At 43.5% G+C, this 22,771-nt stretch overlaps 1 protein-coding gene across 2 annotated transcripts in view; it reads left to right on the top strand.

Moving 5' to 3' along the window:
• Positions 1–22,771, top strand: part of MAP7D2 (MAP7 domain containing 2) — a 151,878-nt gene that overhangs the window by 91,488 nt on the left and 37,619 nt on the right. For both annotated transcript variants that reach the window (XM_040423667.1, XM_040423668.1), the window contains exons 4-5: positions 15,177–15,288; positions 22,300–22,410. In XM_040423667.1, the coding sequence (XP_040279601.1) occupies positions 15,177–15,288; positions 22,300–22,410 (223 nt within the window). The remainder of the gene's footprint in view (positions 1–15,176; positions 15,289–22,299; positions 22,411–22,771) is intronic.

Consider the following 22,771-nt stretch of genomic DNA (forward strand, 5'->3'; position numbering starts at 1 on the left):
GAGCAAGCGCAGGGACCTGTCATCTCACGCCTGCGCTGTGGCTCCCGTCTTGGCGCTTACACAGTGGATCTTCTGCTCCTCTCCATAGCAGTGCTGAGACAAGAAGACAGCGCAGGTGCAAAATGACTGATCTAGACACCTTTTTTGAAAACCTTTCTAGATTGATATACGTTTAACATCACTTTTCATTATTCAAGGTTTTGTGATTTTATTTTGGGCAAATGCTAAAAAAAAATGTGTAGGATGTTACAGAACAATACCTAACCACTAAAAATTATACAACGGAACTCCTAGCACCCCGACCGGGTACCTCCGTTGATAGGTGCTCCTAGTGCTTTCCGAGGACTCCAAGCACTCCACTTGACACCGTACGCACTGCAGACCCCACGAACCGCTGAAGCTTGGTTGAGGTCTCACCGTCTCCTACCCACCCTGGACCTACGACAAGGCTCCAGGCTCCAGTGGGGGAACCTCTCCTAAAACCAGAGAGCAGGAACAGCTCTTAAAAGAGCTAGTAGTTATAGCCAGGGGAGTATAGCAAATCTCCCAGCGTATAGCAATCCCCAGCGTCGATCAGTTACCCGAACATCAGCCTCAACATGATAAAGGGTAAAACAGGAACACTTTATTGAGGGCTACCCGCCCGTATTTATGCAGGTCCCCATCTGGTGTACACGCCCCTAGGGGACCAGAAGGAGGACTGTGACACAGGACAGATACGTAGCACTCAGGATAAACAGACACAACACATCCCTCAATGCATCATGGTTTCCTCCTCTCTGCCCTGGAGACACCCGAAGAGCAATTCAATTATCTCTCAGGACAAAGGGAAATCACCAATACACATGTGGGAACAACAGGACAGGAATCCCCACCCAAACACACAATGTCACACCCTCCCAGCCAACACAGACATTTAACCTATTCCCAGATAGCTCAAGTCTGAGTGCATATCATTAGGTGAATGGCACTCAGAATACACAAATACAATAAAATTAGCTATCTGGGTACCCTCACATAACAAAATACAATTGCAAAGACAGATTTAAGCTGTGCGGCCGGTCTGTCTGCTCCTTTAAAGTTAGTATGGGCCATAATCCTGAGGCAAGAGGCTGGTAGCCAGGCCCCTCCGAAACCCAGTGGCGAGGTTGGTTTCGCCACACATGTCTATGCATGTTTAATCTTTTATTTAGATTTTTTTATTTTTTTTGTTGTTTAAAACCTTTTTCTAATTTATGTAAGTTGTAAGAAATCTCCTTAAATTCCCTAAACGCAGAATGTCTTTTGGCCCTAATGATACATGATGGATCATCCCTAATGGAATGTTTGTCTATGTGACACATACATTAGTACTCAGGAAAAGCATGTAAATGAAATATTGATTTATTGGTGCCCTGATTGCATCTTGAACCCTTTAAAGTCATTGCAGCCTTTATCTGTGTTATTCCTGCAGTTTAGAGGTTTTTGTGTAACTAGTTCCGAGGCAATTTATTGTCGCACTTCTGAAAATCCATTTTAGGTTGATGCTGTTTTTTTTTTTTTTTGTTTTCTTTTAATATTCATTTGTTCGGTCTTTTTTCATATATGAATTGCCTTTAGATTACTTCAGTATAAGTGTAACATATATACATATATTAACAAAAATGTAGGAGACAGATAAAACAGAGTAAAGCCTGTCACCGGGATTTTGTGTATAGAGCTGAGGACATGGGTTGCTAGATGGCTGCTAGCACATCCGCAATACCCAGTCCCCATAGCTCTGTGTGCTTTTATCGTGTAAAAAAAACGATTTGATACATATGCAAATTAACCTGAGAGGAGTCCTGTCCAGGGACAGGGCTCCTCCTCATCTCAGGTTAATTTGCATATGTATCAAATCGGGGTTTTTTTTACACAACAAAAGCACACAGAGCTATGGGGACTGGATATTGTGGATGTGCTAGCGGACATCTAGCAACCCATGTCCTCCCGGTGACAGGTTTCCTTTGACTCGCTAGCGGACGAGACAGCTGCTATTACATGTAGTGATCTCCTCGTTATAGGGAGGAGCGATCGTTATACCATTGCTCTTCCCTATTAGACACCATGATCTGCCGCCTGCAAAAAAGTTTTTTTTTTTTTTGACCTGTCAAAAGATTGATTGCCTGTTTGCTCGTTCATCGGGCAATCGGCGACAGTATTACACTGCAAGATGAACGCTTCACTACGTTACTACTAACACTTGTTAGCGATCATCTGATGAGAAAAAGGCAGGTGTAATACAGGCTAAAGACTGTAGGATCAGACTACACAGGGTTTGTTTGTAGTCAGTTACCATGGAGACACCTAGATCTGCAAAGGAACTGTAGAATCAAAAAAGTATATATAAGTACATATTATCTACTTTAATTGTGGTGGATCTGGTTGGGAAGAAAAGTATAAATAAATTGTTTGAATCTCTCTAACCTGTTGCATCCAATTCTTATTTCAGCCCAAAAAACAAATGCACAATCTCAATTGCAAGTGACCCCCAACCTAAGTGGAGTTGTGTGTCTGACTATAGGGAAGAGAGGAGGACAAATAACTGTGATGTGGGAGCAGGAGTAGATAGATGTAATAGGCTACATGCACACGACCGTATGTGTTTTGCGGTCCGTCAAATTGCGGATCTGCAAAAAAATACGTATGACATCCGTATGCCATCCGTTTTTTTTTTTTTTGCGGATCCATTGTAACAATGCCTAAAACGGACAAGAATAGGACATGTTCTATTTTTTTTGCGGGGCTACGGAATGGACATACTGATGCGGACAGCACATGGTGTTCTGTCCGCATTTTTTGCGGACCCATTGAAATGAATGGGTCCGCATCCTATCCGCAAAAAAAAAAAAACGGAACGAGCACAGAAACAAAATACGTTCGTGTAAATGTGAGCGCCCATCTACATTAGTCAATAGTACATGATGGTTTATTTCATGTAGTGGCTCTAAGTTTAAAGTTTAAAAAACTTTTGATATGTCATAGTGACATATCAAAGGTTTTGGTCAGTAGAGGATCTGAGATCTCCAGCAATTGATAAGAGACTGAAGCGCCCACACTGAGTGCTGTCTCTCCTTGCTGCTGAAGACAAGCTTAATCTGAAGACTATATGAACCTATTTCCGGTAGCGAGGAGGGAGAACACTCTATGATTCTTTTTCCTTGTTTTAGCGATCGGTGGGGGACTCGCCGCGCGGACTCCCTCCAATCAAAACAATTGATATGTCACTATGATATCTGAAATGTTTTTTAAAAGTACAGACATACTTTAATGGTAGCTTAAAATTAATTTAGGAAACCCATACCATACTCTATGACCTTTAGCAGTAAAAAAAAAAAACTGCTCTAATCACACGTTCCAGCAACCACCGATTTGTCCAGGATTCTTAGGCTCGGTGCATATTCATACTAGCAATAAAGCCTGTTGTGTGAAAATATACAACAGGATGTAGAAATCTCTGCCCCCTAATATGTCATCACTATGTCCACTACTCAATACACCTCCCTGTAGGTGTATTGAGTAGTGGACAAAAAAAAAAGCAAAACCTTAAAGAGGTTGTTACAATTTCTCTAATGCCCGCAGCCTGCCTGAATTTAACAGGTGATTCATACTTACCTGCTGCACACCGCTCTGTTCCTCCTCCGTTTCCTGTCTCCATCTTCCAGTTCAAGCATTGCACTGCTCCTGCCGAGGACTGGCTTCAGCAGTGATGTGGTCACAAGCAGCATGTCCCCACAGAAGCCAGTCATTCGGTGGAGCAGTGCATGTGACCATGCCCATAGCCAGTCGGATGTAAACAGTGCGGAGACCAGAAGATGGACATAGCGGGGGCATGCGGAGGGCCGGAGCGGCATGGATCAGGTAAGTATGAATCTTTTGTTTCAGCAGCCAAGCTGCGGGTATTAGAGAGTATATAGCTATTACAGGACAACCCCTTTAAACTGCTATGGTAAAATGATAATTGTTGTGTTTTTGTTTTTTTAAATGGTTATGATAAATCTGCTCAACTAAATATATTTTGCATGGGAGAAAAAAGCACATTAAGTCCATGCAGGGAGATGAGAGAGAGGCTGAGAAGCCGCACCTCAGGAGTTACAGTTGGGCCCCATTCACATCAATGTTCACAGTTTCCGTTCTACTCCTTTAACTAAAGTGCTGTATTTGTCACATAACTGATAGAAACGGAGCCAAACAGACCCCATTGACTGTAATGGGGTCCGTTCAATTTCCTTCCGGGTGCCCGCTTTTTTAGTAGATGCGGGACTTTTTTGTCTGCTCTTCTTCGCAGAATCTGTGACTGAGCCTCCAATGCAGATGTGAACAAGCCCTTAGCTCTATGTATGTCTTCTTCAACCTGCCGCTGATTGGCTGAAGTGGTTACACCATGTGACTGCTGCGGCCTTTCAGGGAAGCGAGTAGACAACACAACTTGCCTTTTAAATATTATAGTGCGATTACCTCTCTGCAGGTATACATTGACGTATATTGCCCATAGGGATCCATAGCTAAGAAATAAAATATATGTACAGCACGGGATACATTTTTTTGCAGTGGCTCTCGGTTTAGGAAAACATAGTCTGCTGTGTTTTCCTGTACAGCTGAAATAAAGACCTCGGTTAAGTGAAAGGAGCCCTGTGCATACGTTTTTCCTGGGGTATACACCGCGTGGAGCTCTGGCACCATGTGCAACGACCTTTACTTTTTCTCCATGTGTTTGTATAAATTCTGCACACTATTTAAATGCAAAAAAACTCTGTAAATTATCATCATTTGCATTGCCTGATCAAAGTTGAACATGCCTGTTATCCATATCCCAGCTGCCTTGGTATTTAGGTTACTTGGTGAATAACCTAGCTTTGTTGCTGTTGATTTAGCATTCTGATGGAGCTGTCCTTGAGTTTGAGTCTATTCAGACCTGATGGCAAAACAACCACCTCCACCCCTCCGAAAAACAAAATGTTCTCTTCTTTTAAAGTGGATATCTGCGCTTGGTTGTGCTTCGCCACCCATAAAAATCCTGACCCTACTAGTAAATGGTTTTCAGATTAGTAAATGTTTAGTTCAGATTAAAAGTGGGCCAGAAAAATCATAACATTAAACGGTCTGGTGCAGAGCAGGTACGTACACCGAAATCGTAGGGCCCAATAGCAAAACCTAGTATGGGCAACCCCTACCCCAAGAGCCCTGACAAAAAAAGTAAATGTTTACCATAAGGCCTCATGCACACAACCGTTTTTCGGGTCGGCATCCGAGCCGCAGTTTTTGCGGTTTGGGTGCGGACCCATTCACTTCAATGGGGCCGCAAAAGATGCGGACAGCACTCAGTGTGCTGTCCGCATCCGTTGCTCCGTTCCGAGGCCCCGGAAAAAAATATATAGCATGTCTTATTCTTGTCCGTTTTGCAGACAAGAATAGGCATTTCTACTATAGGCCGCCCATTCCGTTCCGCAAATTGCGGCTTCCGTTTTTTTGCGGATCTGCGGTTAGCGGACCGCAAAAAACTGAACGGTCGTGTGCATGAGGCCTAAAGCAGATCTTCATAGGGGAGCCTGGTTAAAGAGAACATGTCAGCCTTATTAAACCAAAATAAATAGATCGGGCTGCACTCCCTGTCCAGGTAATGAGGTGCTTCAGTGGAGTGGATATAATCCAGGCATAAGTAATGAGATACCTCCGCACACTCCAGGTTTGTATGCAAAGTAAAGCTTTCTTTTATTATTGTGACAAATCCTCCAGTAACATGAGGGCAAAAGTGAAACAATTGGCAGTAAATTATTTGTGACTATTATCTTGACTAGAGATGAGCGAATTTAATTGGAAATTCGTTCACGCTTCGTTTGGTGGTAAAAGCAGAATTGCGTTATAATGCAATTATATGATGGAATGCCTTTAGAGACATTCCGTTATTCATTCCGTCATAATAGAAGCCTATGGGCTGCAAAACGGATCCGTCCAGTTTCCATTATGCACCTAGTAGCACCGGATCACACTGCCGCAAGTGTGAAAGTAGCCTGAGACTGTGTAAATGTGTTTCTAAATATTTTTACGTATATTTACACCAGACAGCTGGAGCTGGTATAAATGCATTGATGGTTCTCCTCTACACGTTTTTAATCTGATTTCCTTCATACTGTCGATGATGAAACTGCTTGCCTGTAGCCACCATTAAAGGGAGCTGAGTTCATAGGAATTTATACAGCTGCCATTGACCTCCATGAAAGCTGTAAAAAAAAAATGGATGCACTGAGCTCCCCTTACCGGCTGTTCTAGAGAGAGTAAATGTGGCCATACAGATGACAGCAAAGGTGGCCGGCATGCTTGTGTATGCGGGTGCATGAACTCTCCCGTGACAGATGATAGAGGAGGGAGGGATCGGGCTGCTGAATTTCGACATGCCCAGTTCCTTTGTCCTATGGGAAATAAACCTCTGGCAGTTGTCTGAGGATGACTCTTCACATTGAAAGCACATGCACACTTGACCAAGCATGCATGTGTATTTGGAAAGTTAAGGGAAAGTAGCTGTGGGGATAGCATTGCTAATTTAATCAGCTTTGCAAGAAATAGGGCTATTACAGCGCCTTGGTCATGCATTAGATGCAAGTCATGTTTTTGACTCCATCAGTATGCTGATGCCTTCAGTCTTTTCAGGGAAGTCTCTACCATGAGCAGCATTCACCCCCCTCCCCCAGAGGCCCAGAAGCTTCCCTGCAATGCTAGCATTATACTCCTCTGAGAAATGTCATCATTTTACAGTCAACCTTTTAAGCAAAAAATCATTGACTCTGTGAGGGTGTCATGGTAACCTCAGATTTGCTTGGTCTCTATGGAGGCATGCTTTTTGACCTTCCCTCTCCCTTTATTACCCTTGCACCAATAATTTCCTAAAACTAAATGTGTTTTGTCTGCAATAGATTGGTGAGTATTCACATTAGTAGTTTTAATCCAGTTATCACAAGCTGTAATAAAAATATTAACATGTTCAGTTCATTGAAACAGTTAAAGCTTGAAATGATAAAATTTGTCAGTGCTCCAGACCAAAAAAAATACCTAGTAGCCATTGGCTCCTGAACTGAAAAATTTAGTCGCCAAATTAAATTTTTAGTCGCCAAATCGAAACCGAATCAAAATTTTGCTATCGTGACAACGCTGCGCCGATCAGATCGGCGTAGGGTTATTTCAATACCAAAATTTTGATTCGCTTTTGTCACCATAAAAAAGTATTGCGATACTCAATACCACTCAAAAAATAAAAACACCAAAAAAAGCTGCGTGCATTTCGCATTTTATGAAACGTTCGGCCCATAATAGAACAGTCCTATCCTATTTTTTGAAGTGACAAGGTGACAAAAAAATGGCAAATCGCATGGTTTTTGTTTATTTATGTCTGTTACGGCGCTCACCGCATAGGAGATATTTTTTAATAATTTATTAGTTTGGACTTTTCGGACGCAGCGCTATGTAATATGTTTATTTATTGTTTATATATTTTATATGTAAAATTGGGAAAGGGGGGATTTAAACTTAATATTTTAGGGTACTTTCACACTAGTGTTTTTCTTTTCAGGCATAGAGTTCCGTCCTAAGGGCTCTATACTGGAAAAGAACTGATCAGGTATATCCCCATGCATTCTGAATGGAGAGCAATCCATTCAGGATGCATCAGGATGTCTTCAGTTCAGTCATTTTGACTGATCAGGCAAAAGATAAAACCGTAGCATGCTACGGTTTTATCTCCGGCGAAAAAAACTGAAGACTTGCCAGACCGGTAAAAATGTGTAAAAAGATACAAGACGAATCCGTCTGTCCGCATGACAAGCGGACAGACGGATCCGTCCTTGCAATGCATTTGTGAGATGGATCCGCATCCGGATGCGTCTCACAAATGCTTTCAGTCACATAGAAACATAGAATGTGTCGGCAGATAAGAACCATTTGGCCCATCTAGTCTGGCCCAATATACTAAATACTATGGATAGCCCCTGGCCCTATCTTATATGAAGGATGGCCTTATGCCTATCCCATGCATGCTTAAACTCCTTCACTGTATTTGCAGCTACCACTTCTGCAGGAAGGCTATTCCATGGATCCACTACTCTCTCAGTAAATTAATACTTCCTGATATTACTTTTAAACTGACGACGGAACTGCTTGCCGGATCACACTGCCGCAATTGTGAAAGTAGCCTTAGTGTTTGCGCCACCAATGTTTATTATACTAGGGTGTTGGGGGGGGGGAGGCGCGCACTGCGCCACCAATGAAGATAACTGACCTGTTAATACAGATACAGGAGGCGGGTGCCGGAATCAAATAGCCGGCACCCGACCTCTATGACAGGGAGCTGCGATCAGCGTCAGTTAACCCCTCAGGTACCGCACCTGAAGGGTTAACTGCAGCGGATCGCCCCTCCTCCTCCCGTCTCTTCTTATTGGCGGCGGCAGCACAGTGGGGAGGGAGAGACTCCTTCTGCGCTGCTGAGAAGAACATCGGCGGCGGGGCAGAGAACTATCAGCTCCTGTGCCCCGCCGCTGTATTCAACTGCAGAGCTGCGGCGGCGGGTCGTCGCAAATGGCGACAAGACTAAAAAGTCTTGTCACCATTTGTAGATTCTAAGTCGCATTGGCGACATCTGGAGCCCTGTTTGTGTTGCTGTATTTTATGCAAGTGTAGGTTCTTTGAATAGCCCAGAGCTGTATTCACAATTCTGCAAGTTTCAGGGCAGAAATATCTTCTTTCCATGCTGTTTTACAGGATTATTGAAGGATTTTATTGTTGATGGCCTATCCTCAGGACCATTAATATTTGGTTAAAGGCGGTCTCGCACCCTACACCCCTGCAAATCAGCTGTTTTGTAGTAGCTCCGGTGTTCTGTCAGAATACTATACCTTATCAGAATGCTATACCCTAGTCACTTCCGGTGATGCGGGTAAGTCCAAATTATAGCACCGCCGCGGGTGAAGCGACCATTTAATGCGCATGCGCGAAGCCGGCCGGGACACACTGCGCCTGCACCCAGAGCCACGGCTGGGTAGAAGAGGGTGCGCACGCGCGCCTATATATTCCCGTCGGCCACACACATCAGGATTACACGTCTGTGCGCACTCAGGGGTAGGTAGATTTGTCAGTGCAAATGTTCCATCAGATCTCCCTACCCCTGAGTGCGCACGCACGGTGTAATCCTAATGTGTGTGGCCGACGGGAGTATATATCTCCTCGTGCGTACCCTCTACTACCCAGCCGTGGCTCCGGGCGCATGCGCAGTATGTCCCGGCCGGTTTTGCGCATTAAGTGGGCGCTTCTCCCGCAGCGGTGCTATAATTTTGATTCTACCCGTGGATATGTGCTTGCGCAGCGCCGCACACCCCCTCCTCCAGCTGATTCTCGTCACTTCCGGTGCGGCCGCGTCACCGGAAGCGAAGAGGGTATAGCATTCTGATAAGGTATAGTATTCTGACAGAACACCGGCATTGAAGTGAAAGGGAGCAGCTATGTAGTAACTAGCTGTGTCCACTACACCAGTGTTCCTCAACTCCATTCCTAAGGGCCCACCTCTCGGTCAGGATTTGAGAATATCCCACAGAATAAAGACCTGTGGTTAGTCCTGATGCACTGACACGAATTATATCACCTGCTCAGTACTAAGGAAATCCTGAAAACATGACTACTAGGTGGACCCTGAGGAGTTGAGGAACACTGCACTTACACCATGGATGTAGGCAGCTGTGTAGTTCCGGCACCCTGAAAAAGCTGATCATCGGGTATGTAATGGCGGACCCCTTCTGATCAGATATTGATGGTCTATGAGAATAGGCAATCAATAATAAAGTCCTGGCATACCTCTTTAATGTCAGATGATTTGCAACAGCTCTGACATGAGAGGGCAACAAAACATACTAGAGGTATCTGACAACAAGCTAGTGGATGGCTTAGGGCTCTTTCACACCTGCGTTCTTTTCTTCCGGCATAGAGTTCCGTCGTCGGGGCTCTATGCCGGAAGAATCCTGATCAGTTTTATCCCAATGCATTCTGAATGGAGTGAAATCCGTTCAGGATGCGTCAGGATGTCTTCAGTTCCGGAACGGAACGTTTTTTGGCCGGAGAAAATACCGCAGCATGCTGCGCTTTTTGCTCCGGCCAAAAATCCTGAAGACTTGCCGCAAGGACGGATCCGTAATTAATGCCCATTGAAAGGCATTGATCCGGATCCGGCCTTAAGCTAAACGTCGTTTCGGCGCATTGCCGGACCCGACATTTAGCTTTTTCTGAATGGTTACCATGGCTTCCAGGACGCTAAAGTCCTGGCAGCCATGGTAAAGTGTAGTGGGGAGCGGGGGAGCAGCATACTTACCGTCCGTGCGGCTCCCGGGGCGCTCCAGAGTGACGTCAGGGCGCCCCAAGCGCATGGATCACGTGATCGCATGGATCACGTCATCCATGCGCATGGGGCGCTCTGACGTCATTCTGGAGCGCCCCGGGAGCCGCACAGACTGTAAGTATACCGCTCCCCGCTCTTACTATGGCAGCCAGGACTTTAATAGCGTCCTGGCTGCCATAGTAACACTGAAAGCAATTTGAAGACGGCTCCGTCTTCAAATGCTTTCAGTACACTTGCGTTTTTCCGGATCCGGCGTGTAATTCCGGCAAGTGGAGTACATGCCGGATCCGGACAACGCAAGTGTGAAAGAGACCTTAGTGTGACAACCAACAAAACTGTGAATGCAGCTCTGGATTATTATGCAGTCTGTAAATCGGGATTAGTATAGAATACAAATGAATGTGGCAAATAAACAGGTCAGTGATGAAGAGGAAGTTTCTAGGATTGTCACAATACCAAAATTTTTATTCGATTTCGATACCATAAAAAAGTATTGCGATACATGATACCATTCAATACCACGCAAAAAAAATAAAACGCCAATAAATCTGAGTGCATTCCGCATTTTATAGAACGTCCGGCCCATAATCGAACAGTCCTATTTTTTGCGGGGGACAAGGTGACAAAAAAAAATGGCGAATCGCGCGTTTTATTATTATTTTTTTTTTCTGTTACGGCGTTCATAGGAGATTATTTTTTAAAATATTTTAATAGTTTGGCCTTTTCAGACGTGGCAATATGTTTATTTATATATTTTATATGTAAAATTGGGAAAGGGTGTGATTTATACTTAATATTTTGGTGTGTTTTTTTAAACTTTTCATTTAATAACAATTTCCCCTTACGGGCTAGAACCTGGTATATTTTTTTTTATTTATTTCAGTCATTTTTATTGAATGTTTTTCAACATAATCAAAAAAATGAACACCATCAGTTACACTGTAGGTAATCAATCATACATATAGGTACTCATAGATGGTGGTGCGTTACATTTAGCAGTAGGTAAGTTAATACATGTAAACAAGTATTAAGATAACAGAAAGTAACGGAAAATGAACATTGCCTTGATACGAAATAACACTACAGTCATATAATGATCAGACAGTACTATAGCGATACGTCATAGGGTTGGCTGGGGGACCTGGGCATGAACAACATCCACGACTCCCATTGATACAGGAACCTATCCACTCTATGCTCCTTTTTATGCCATTACTTTTTCATACGCACAGTTGTTATGGACTCTGGCTGGTATTTCAGCCACAGATGGGACAATTGCTGATTTCCAATATTTAGTTACGCTAATTTAGTGACCAGTAGCAAATGTGCCACCGGGATTCTGCACCTAGGTGGGACAACTCGTATACCCCTGAAAAACAGAGCTGTGTACACGTTTTTATTGACCGTAATACCACAAAATCTAGAGGCTACCTCGAACATATCTGACCAGATTTTTTATATCAAAGGGCACTCCCAAAGGATATGTAGCAGTGTGCCAGAGCAACCACATCCACGCCAACAGAGATGAGACGTGCCAGGGTAGATTTTGCTCAATTTGTCAGGGGTATAGTACCATCTCAAACATGACTTAACGGCTGCCTCATACAAAGATGTGCTACGAAATGTCTTGGAGATTAATTTGAATGTTTCAGTCCATTCTAACTCAGGAATAGTAACTTTTAGTTCCCTGTCCCATGCTTGAAGTGGTGCAGATTTGGGAAAAGTGGATTTCAAGCCTAGAGCTTGATACAGCGAACCAATACCTTCTTTGCGGTTTGGTCGTGTTGGCAGGGCCCATACCTCAAAGATCCCCTTATGTGCAATTACTTGGTAAGGTGATTTCGATTGTAAGAGGTGCCGAACCTGTAGGTATTTAAAGAAGTCTCCGCGGGGTATTGTGAATTCCTCCTGAAGCTCGCTAAAGGATTTTAAGGAACCATTAAGGGCTGTTTCACACGAGCGGATGCCGTGAATGACAGCCAAGACCCGATGCGGACAGCAGAAGCACGGAGCAGTAACATGACTGATAATGCTCCGTGCCTCTCTGTGATCTCTTTACTACGAAATCACAGTGAGATAAAGTTGTCACTGTGATTTCGTAGTAAAGAGATTACAGAGAGGCACGGAGCATTATCAGTCATGTTAATGCTCCGTGCTTCTGAAGTCTGCATCGGGTCTTGGCTGTCATTCACGGAGCGGATGTCACGCGCGGCATCCGCTCGTGTGAAACAGCCCTTACTGTACAGCTGACTCAAAGTGTTGATGCCTAAGGGGCCCCATGATGACAAATCTATCTCCGGAATATGTGATTCCACTAGCTGCAAAGGCGCCGTTTCCAACAGCGAGATTGGAGTCTGAGCACAATTCTTGTGAAATGGACACCAATGGTATATTGAGGTTTTTATCACAAGAGGTAAAGGCGGAACCTTAGATTTGGAGACGCTTAAGCTATCAATCTGGAAGATTAAGACGAACCTGGTATATTTTAATCCCTTGTCCTATTCACCCTTATAGAGCTCTGAGGGTGATTAGGACTCAACACTCTCCCTGCTGCCCTGTGCTTTGTGCACACAGCAGCAGGGAGCTTACCATGGCAGCCAAGGCTTCAGTAGCGCCCTGGTTGCCATGGTAACCAATCGGAGCCCCAGGATTACACTGCTGGGGCTCCAATCACAACTGCCACTGTAGCACCAATGAGGAGGAGGGGACCCTGTGGCCACTGCCACTAATGATTTTGATACCGGGTGGGGAGAGATTGTGCCACCAATGATCCTTTAACCTTTAATACAGATACAGGAGGCGGGTGCTGGCGGCAGAATCACATAGCCGTCACCCGGCCTCTATGATAGGGAGCTGCGATCAGCGGCAGTTAACCCCTCAGGTGTGGCTCGTGCCGGCTATGTGATTCTGCCGCTGGCACCTGCCTCCAGTATCTGTATTAAACGTTAATTATCATTGGTGACGCAGTGGCCACAGTCCCTCCCCTCCTCCGCCCCTCTCTCTCCTCATTGGCGGCACAGGGGAGAGGGAGGGACTGCTTCCTTCTCCCCTGTGCTGCTGAGGGAACCTGGAGCTCGCTGAGAGCAGTGCGAGCCATGTTCTCTGATACTGGGCTGTGCAGTAGCGCAGCCTAGTATCGGTAAAAGGCAAATCCCGGTATCGAATCGATACCGGTACAAAAGTATTGATTTGGGTATCGATATTTCGATACCCGATGCAACCCTAAGAGGAACACGCACATAAAGCCTCACGGACACGACTATGTATTTTACATATGAAAGTGGTCTATGTTGACTTCATTCAACATTTTGCGGCCAGGTATAGGACATGTTCTATCATTTTGCTGAACAGACATACAGTTGCTGAAAGCACACAGATCATCCGTGTGCTTTCCGCATCCGTATGTCCGTTTCGCAAAAAGATAGTCTATGTCCACAAAATGCGGATCGCGTACCCATTGAAGTCAATGGGTCAGCAAAAAATAAATGCAGACAGCACACAGATCGCGTCCGTATTTTGAATCTCCACGATTTGTAGACTGCAAAACGGAAAGAGTTGTGTGCGTGAGGACCTATTCCTGTATACTGTTGGAGAGTGCACTTGGCTAGCCCCCCATAGTGACCTGCCGCCTGGTCAGCAGTATTCGATGTTACCACAGCAGTGACACATTTCATCCTCCTTGTTTGTGCATAGGAAACCACAATGGCTGCACTACACAGACAGGGTGTACCCTTCTTTTTTCTGGACTACTTATCCCAAAATCACGGACAGACAACTTTTATGGCCAAATTGGAAAACGATCATGAATGATAGACTATAAGTAATCCATGTCTGTAGCTCAATATACTGATAACACCTCATTACCAGCATTTACTGTGTAAAATGATGATAATTACCCTTAAAATAATCTAGTCAAGTGCTGACAGCCTCAAAAAAAAATCAGACACATCTAGTTTTTTTCAGAGGCACAGTCCTGAGTTTATGGACTATCAAGAAATTTCTGAAAGGTTGGCAACCCTGACCAACGACAGTTATGGTTTGAGAATGAGTAACTGTGTAGTCCCGGTAGAATTGGACGGGGGGTGTATTTTAAAACTAGTGATGGGGATGTCCATGGCAATAAAATTGGGTTGCTCATTTAATTGGCTAAAGATCCTGTGAACATTGAGGGTTGCAAGGTCTTTGGACGCCATGGACTGCTCCACTTCTCCTTAGTTTTAGGAATTCTCTTCCAATATGAGAACTGCCCGTGATCATTGTCGTTCTGGTTGCATATATACTGTATTTGCCAGGACAGCATCTGTAGGCAATAAATGACATTGGATTATTGTAGTAATTTTATTACATATGCCTTCCTTACAAGACTAATGATTGATAGCATTTCAGTTGATATTTTAGAAGACCCTTCTTGTACTTTTCCTCTCCTCTGCATTCCTGGTCTTTGTGACTGTGCAGTTACAGGCGCTCTCTGCCCTGAATGAGTTAATGCTGTGAAAGCATTCCTCATCTAAAGCGACCATCATTGGCTGCAGCTCCACAGGGACCAGATGCTGAAATCAGTGATGCAACTTGTGTTATTTACCTACCACATCCCCTCTAGTGACACTTCCCCGTGACGAGGATCAAAGCAGCCAGCCAGCCGCCTCCTTTTGTTGAGTAGGATCATCTCATTCTTCTGTCTTCAAAGCCCATCATCCGTCAGTAGGACCTTAGCCTCGAGGCACAAGCTCTGCACCTGAACTGTAGCTCCCAAAACCAACTTTAATCCGTGTTCATATTTGTCTAGGAGCGACTGGGGGCTATGATGAGGCGCTCCCAAGAACGCAGTCAGCAGCTGGAACAGAAGCAGAAGCGATGGTCCTGGGGTGGGGCCTTGGTTGCCGGATCTGGAAGAGATGGTGAGTCCTTCTTCCCTGCAATGCAGCCCTCATTTCTCATAGGAAAGTAGGCACGATAAATGTATATTTGTGAGAACAGCTTTGTCCTTCCGAAGCACACGTCAAGGTTAATGGACCAATTTAGTATCTTGAGCTCTGTGTTCTTTTACTAAGATGGACACATGACCATCTTCTCCTGTCTTTTTGTACATGCATGTTTCTATGAACCGTATTGTATCTCTTACTAGCATGGGTAGTAGTATTAGTCGGTGCAGTTGATTTTATTGCATTTTATTACACTGGGCATTAATGCTCTTAAAGGCACTAGTCACTACTAGTTGGTGATTATACTGCTCAGTAATAGCTGACTGCAAAAATCTAGGTGAGGTAATGGCCTCCTTTAAGGTAGGCCCTTAAAATGTTAACTGTTTCACAGCTGCCTTCTTTGTCACAGTGTTATTTGATTCTACATAGACTGTTTAATCGTTTTTGCTTTATTCTTCTCTGTAACTTTTACCATAGGATTTTATATTTCACCCTCTTGTTGTTTTACTCTGGTTTTGTGCTGTGCAGGTGAATCTGAAATCCCCCAACCCCCCGTGCTAGATATAACTACCAACACCCCAGATACAGAGCCCGTGACCTCTGCCGATGCTGAGGAGTCCTCCAATGGTATTTTATGAGGGGCACAGGACTACTGTGTCTTTAAGTGTTCCAGTCCCATTAACTCCATCCCTCCCAGCTGTGTACCCTAAACGGCGTTCCGGTCAGACCACAGCAACGTGCTGTGTCACATTGTTCATCCGTTTGTGTTCCTACGTGGATCCAGAACATGGTGCATGACGCCCAGTTTCATTCTGTCTTGTGATACATTCCATATCATGCTCACATCACCAATATGCACTTAATTTGGATGTCGCTTCTATGGTTTTGACATTGTGTACGGTTATGGGGTCCTGTCATTAGGAAAGTGATTAGGTGAAGCATCCGTAAAATGTCCTGATGGAGTTAAGAGTGGGCACAATTTTATCTTCCAGAGTCCCTCCCATCATATTAATCATGGAGTCCAGATGAATCTAGCCCCACCCTGGCTAAGAGCAGAGTCCTGTTTCTAAGGAGTCATGGCTGCAGAGAAGTGTGGCACAGGGCCGCTGATGGCATAGTGGGATGTACATTTCTTACCCCCTGCCCTACCAGCAGTTGGGCTCATTAGGTCAGCTTTGATAGGATATCATACATAATACCCTAATCTAAATGTTCCTAGTTAAAGGTTTCTTTAAAACATAGGTAAAAAAAACCTCAACTGAAGCGATATTACTTTACGGGATCAATTTTTAAGCCAGTCAGTAATAATTTTAAGGATTTTGTGTTCTATCCAAATGTTCTCGGTTTTATATAATCAAGATATTTTTATCTGAGGGTAGCTGGGAAACTAGAAGAGCTAAATAGGGGAAGATGGGGATTTTGACTGTCATTTAAAGGGAACCTGTTGTATATAGTGCAGTCTGTGGGCAGCATGTTATAGAGCTGGAGGAAAGAAGCAGATTGATATTGTTTTCTTGGAAAAGATGCAGGATAACTTTTATTTGTTGGGTGTCCAGTTGGTGGTCCTATTCGGTGATTGACAGCCTTCCCTGTATGACTGTATGCAGAGAAAGCTGTCAATCAGGGAGTAGGACCGCCCACTGGACTCCTGAGGATAGAAACAGCAGAGATTTAAATACATAAATGATGAGGTTTATTGAATATTTTTTCTACAAAACTATATATCAATCTGCTGAGCTCCTCCTGCTCTATAACCTGCTGCCTTCAGATCAGACACCACGTTCAACGTAACAGGTTCCCTTTAAGAAGGACCATATAGCAGCCTCTTCCCTTTAAATATTTAGCAGTCACATAGAACTACAGTGGCCATAAGTCACTGAATAACATGTTTGTTTTACTGGTCCCCATATTAACATAGATCTGAGTCTTAGCTGAATTTTGTATTCATTATCTGTGCCAGGATTTCCTGCCTAGTCATAATCCCCCATCCCCCATTACATTCCCTGGGGAATAATGCAGCAAGCTGATCAGTGGCACAAAATCCAGTACATCATGTCCACAACTGATCTGCTGTTTATCGTGCTATTTATTAGAAATTCTCTGATCATAGCACTGGCAATTATCCTGCAGTTTTTTCCATTTTTGCTTGATTTTCAGCGCTTGGTACTGTAATCTCACTAGCACTTCACCTCTACTCTAGATATTGTCTATTATTATTATTATTATTTTGAGTATAGTTCTATATCATTGTATCTATGGTAGATGAGGGGTAGCTAGCGCAGATTGCATGTTTTTATTAATTCAGATTTTAAATATCCTCCATTCCCAATGCCAGAAGTAGTTTTAAAGGACAGTTTGACAGTAATTTCTCAGTGTTTTATCCACTAACTTGTGTAATACATCAAAATGATAAACAAATTAAGATCTTTGGGTCCCTTTTAAGAAGGACTTTTGCTTAAATAAAAAAATACTATATATATATATATATATATATATATATATATATATATATATATATATATATATACACACACACACACACACACACACACACACACACACACACACACACACACACACACACACACACACACACACACACACACACACACACACACACACACACACACACACACACACACACTACAGACCAAAAGTTTGGACACACCTTCTCATTCAAAGTGTTTTCTTTATTTTCATGACTGAAGGCATCAAAACTATGAATTAACACATGTGGAATTATATACATAACAAACAAGTGTGAAACAACTGAAAATATGTCATATTCTAGGTTCTTCAAAGTAGCCACCTTTTTGCTTTGATTACTGCTTTGCACACTCTTGGCATTCTCTTGATGAGCTTCAAGAGGTAGTCCCCTGAAATGGTCTTCCAACAGTCTTGAAGGAGTTCCCAGAGATGCTTAGCACTTGTTGGCCCTTTTGCCTTCACTCTGCGGTCCAGCTCACCCCAAACCATCTCGATTGGGTTCAGGTCCGGTAACTGTGGAGGCCAGGTCATCTGGCACAGCACCCCATCACTCTCCTTCATGGTCAAATAGCCCTTACTTTCAAAGTTTTCCCAATTTTTCGGCTGACTGACTGACCTTCATTTCTTAAAGTAATGATGGCCACTCGTTTTTCTTTACTTGGCTGCTTTTTTCTTGCCATAATACAAATTCTAACAGTCTATTCAGTAGGACTACCAGCTGTGTATCCACCTGACTTCTCCTCAACGCCACTGATGGTCCCAACCCCATTTATAAGGCAAGAAATCCCACTTATTAAACCTGACAGGGCACACCTATGAAGTGAAAACCATTTCCGGGGACTACCTCTTGAAGCTCATCAAGAGAATGCCAAGAGTGTGCAAAGCAGTAATCAAAGCAAAAGGTGGCTACTTTAAAGAACCTAGAATATGACATATGTTCAGTTGTTTCACACTTGTTTGTTATGTATATAATTCCACGTGTGTTAATTCATAGTTTTGATGCCTTCATAGTCATGAAAATAAAGAAAACTCTTTGAATGAGAAGGTGTGTCCAAACTTTTGGTCTGTACTGTATATCTCACAAAAGTGAGTAAAATCTCACATTTTTTAAATATTTTATTCTATCTTTTCATGGCACAACACTGAAGATATGATACTTTATTACAATGTAAATTTGTTGCGCCCTTTAAATAACTTAACACACAGCCATTAATGTCTAAACTGCTGGCAACAAAAGTGAGTACACCCCTAAGTGAAAATGGCCAAATTCTTCCCAATTAGCCAAGTCTCAGGTCTGAATGGGGAGCAGGTGTGTTAAATTTGGTGGTCACTGGAAGTTCAACATGGCACCTCATGACCAAGAACTCTCTGAGGATCTAAAAAAAAGAATTGTTGCTCTACTTAAAGATGGCCTAGGCTATAAGAAGATTGCCAACACCCTGAAACTGAGCTGCAGCACAGCAGCCAAGACCATACAGCGGTTTAACAAGACAGGTACCACTAAGAACAGGCCTTTCCATGGTCGACCAAAGAAGTTGACTGCACATGCTCTGCGTCATATCCAGATATTGTCTTTTCAAAATAGACGTATGAGTGCTGCCAGCATTGCTGCAAATGTTAAAGGGGTGGGGGGGTCAGCCTGTCCGTGCTCAGACCATATGCCACACATTGTATCAAATTGGTCTGCATGGTTTTTGTCCTAGAAGGAACCCTCTTCTAAAGATGATGCACAAGAAAGCCCACAAACAGTTTGCTGAAGACCAAGCAAAATAAGGACATGGATTACTGGTCTGTGGTCTGATGAGACCAAGATAAACTTATTTGGTTCAGATGGCGTCAAGTGTGTGTGTGTGGTGGCAAACAGGTGAGGAGTACAAAGACAAGTGTGTCTTGCTTACAGTCAAGCATGGTGGTGGGAGTGTCATGGTTTGGGGCTGCATGAGTGCTGCCGGCTATGGAGAGCTACAGCTCATTGATGGAACCATGAATGCTAACATGTACTGTGACATACTGAAGCAGAGCATGATCCTCTCCCTTTTGGAAACTGGACCGCAGGACAGTATTCCAACATAACTACCCCAAATACGCCTCCAAGACGACCACTGCCTTGATAAAGAAGCTGAGGGTAAAGGTGCTGGACTGGCCTAGCGTGTCTCCAGACCTAAACCCTATTGAGCACCTGTGACCTGTGGGGCATCCTCAAACAGAAGGTGGAGGAGCGCAAGGTCTCTAACATCCACCAGCTCAGTGATGTTGTCATGGAGGAGCGGAAGAGGATTCTAGTGGCAATCTGTGAAGCTCTAGTGAACATGCCCTAGAGCAGTGATTGCGAACCTTTTAGCGATCGAGTGCCCAAACTGCAACCCAAAACCCACATATTTATCGCAAAGTGCCAACACAGCAATTTACCCTGAATACTACAGGCCAGTATAATGTATCTTCCATGTACTTTATCATTTAGCTATAATAGCTTGCCTGCATTCAGTGCGCTGCCAGTGCTGTTCATACAGCGCCCGATGCTGATGAATGGCAGGAAAAGTCTAAGGCATATTGGTACACCATAGACTTTTTCCAGTGGGTGCCCACAGAGAGGGCTCTGAGTGCCAACTCTGGCACCTGTGCCATAGGTTCGCCACCATTGCCCTAGAGAGTTAAGGTAGTGCTGGAAAATAATTGTGACCACACACAATATTGACACTTTGGGCACAATTTGGCCATTGTCACTTAGGGGTGTGCTCACTTTTGTTGCCAGCGGTTTAAACATTAATGGCTGTGTGTTGAGTTATATTGAGGGCACACCAAATTTACACTGATATACAAGCTATACACTGACTACTTTACATTGTATCAAAGTGTCATATCTTCAGTGTTGTCCCATAAAAAGATAAAATATTTGCAAAAATGTGAGGGGTGTACTCACTTTTGTGAGATACTGTGTGTGTTATATATATGTAAAGTGTGTCTTAAATATAGCAGATACCAAATACAGGGTTTCTGTTAAAATTGTTTCTGTGTCTTCTATTAACGATAACGGAGAGTGTTGCCAACTCTTCCTCACCTCCTCTTAGTGGCTACTTTTGGATATTTCCTACCTATTTTCAATAGGTGGGCTTCTAAAGGTGAGATCTTACGCTGGGTGCTGGGTTCAGACCTGAGCTCCAGCAACAAGCAACGCCCATAGTCGCACGTTCCCGGAAGTCTATGTATGGGAACGCGCGACCATACGCCCTAAAGAATCTCCTGTACTTCTTGGGGCGTATGGCGTTTTACAGCGCGTTCGTATGCGCTGTAAAACGCTCAGGTGAGAACCATGCCCATAGGGAAGCATTGGTTCTTGCCTGTTGAGCGTTTTACAGCGCGTAGGAACGCGCTGTAAAACGCTCAGGTGTGAACCCAGCGTTAGGGATATTCCTTGAATGTTTTTCAATGGAATGCCTCTATAATAGGCAATTTATGCTTCCGTATACAAATCAGCCCCCTAGTGGTAGCAGTAGGCAACTGGGATTTGTAAGTTTGTGTTTGGAGGGAGAAGGAAAACTGCTGTAAATATATATATTTTTTAAATCCTATATTCTGTAAGGGTAGGTACAGGTGAAACTTGAAAAATTAGAATATTGTGCAAAAGTTCATTTATTTCAGTAATGCAACTTAAAAGGAATTGCATTAATGCAACTTAAAGTTCAATATTCTAGGCTCAAAGTGTCACACTCTAGTTAGCTAATTAATCCATACCCCCTCAGCAAAGGGTACCTGAAATTGTGACTTTCAAAAGCTGTAAGCCATAATCATCCAAATTATAACAAAGGCTTGAAATATCTCGCTTTGCATGTAATGAGTCTCTCTCATGTATTAGTTTCACCTTTTAAGTTGCATTACTGAAATAAATGAACTTTGCACGATATTCAAATTTTTTGAGTTTCACCTGTACATTGTAAAGTATTTCAGCGTTTTCATGTGGTGAAGTAAGAAAAAAATCCATAGTTGTGTACTGAAAATTGTATAGCCATATCTAGTGCTTACAGCTTTGCATTGCTTACCAGGCATTACAGTATTAAAAGGAAACGTGACCAGTACCGGCTGCCAGAGATGGAACATAGATGTGGAAACAACCACCTCTTCATGAGGGGGGTCTGCAGCCAATTCACTTTATACTTGGGGACCCCTTAATGTCCCCTGATAATCACCACTAATCTGGGCAAATTCCACAATCTCATGAATGCAGTGGGTGCACTCTAGTATAACAGACTGGCTTGTAGGTTGAATGATCGCCTCCTACTGGTATAAAAAAAAAAAAAACATCTGCATAGCCTACAGACTTCAGTTAGTAACATATTTGATTTAGGCTGCTGCTAGTTAAATATTAGTGAATCCCTTTCCAAATTCCTCTGTGACCCTGGTCACCGTAATCACCAAAAAATATTTAAAAAAATTCTAAAAAGAGCAGTGATTTGTTTTCTGTGAGCGATTTCTTATCTCTGTGTCTGATACATCTCTCTGCAGCCTGTGACAAACTATCATCCTCTACAATGAGTCTACAGAGGCCAGTGGACTCGCCGATCAGTAAGAGGCTCTCCGCTTCCACCGCTGCAATCACACATTCCCCTGATCGAGGCAAGTGTACTGTCTCTCCCCGTCCATCTTCCCTTGCTGCTTTATCCTTCTTTCTATCCTCCAGCTTTCTCAAATGTCATTACTGCATCATATCTGGATTCTTCCACTTTCCTCTTAATATCATGGAACTATAGCTCAGTGCACCATTTATAGGCTGGTGCCAGGCTCGTGAGCTGCATTACACTGGATAAAAACCAAGCACAGTGTACTGATCCGATGAAAGTACCAATATAGGTTTTAAGTAGCGTGGAAAATTAAAGAATGGCAGTAGACCACAGGCTTGACGTGTTTGGTATCGCAACTGGACTCTATTGAAGAGAATGGGGTTGAGCTGCAATACCACACACAACCTGTGGACAGG

Source organism: Bufo bufo, chromosome 3 (assembly GCF_905171765.1).
Source record: "Bufo bufo chromosome 3, aBufBuf1.1, whole genome shotgun sequence".
NCBI classification, from domain to species: domain Eukaryota; kingdom Metazoa; phylum Chordata; class Amphibia; order Anura; family Bufonidae; genus Bufo; species Bufo bufo.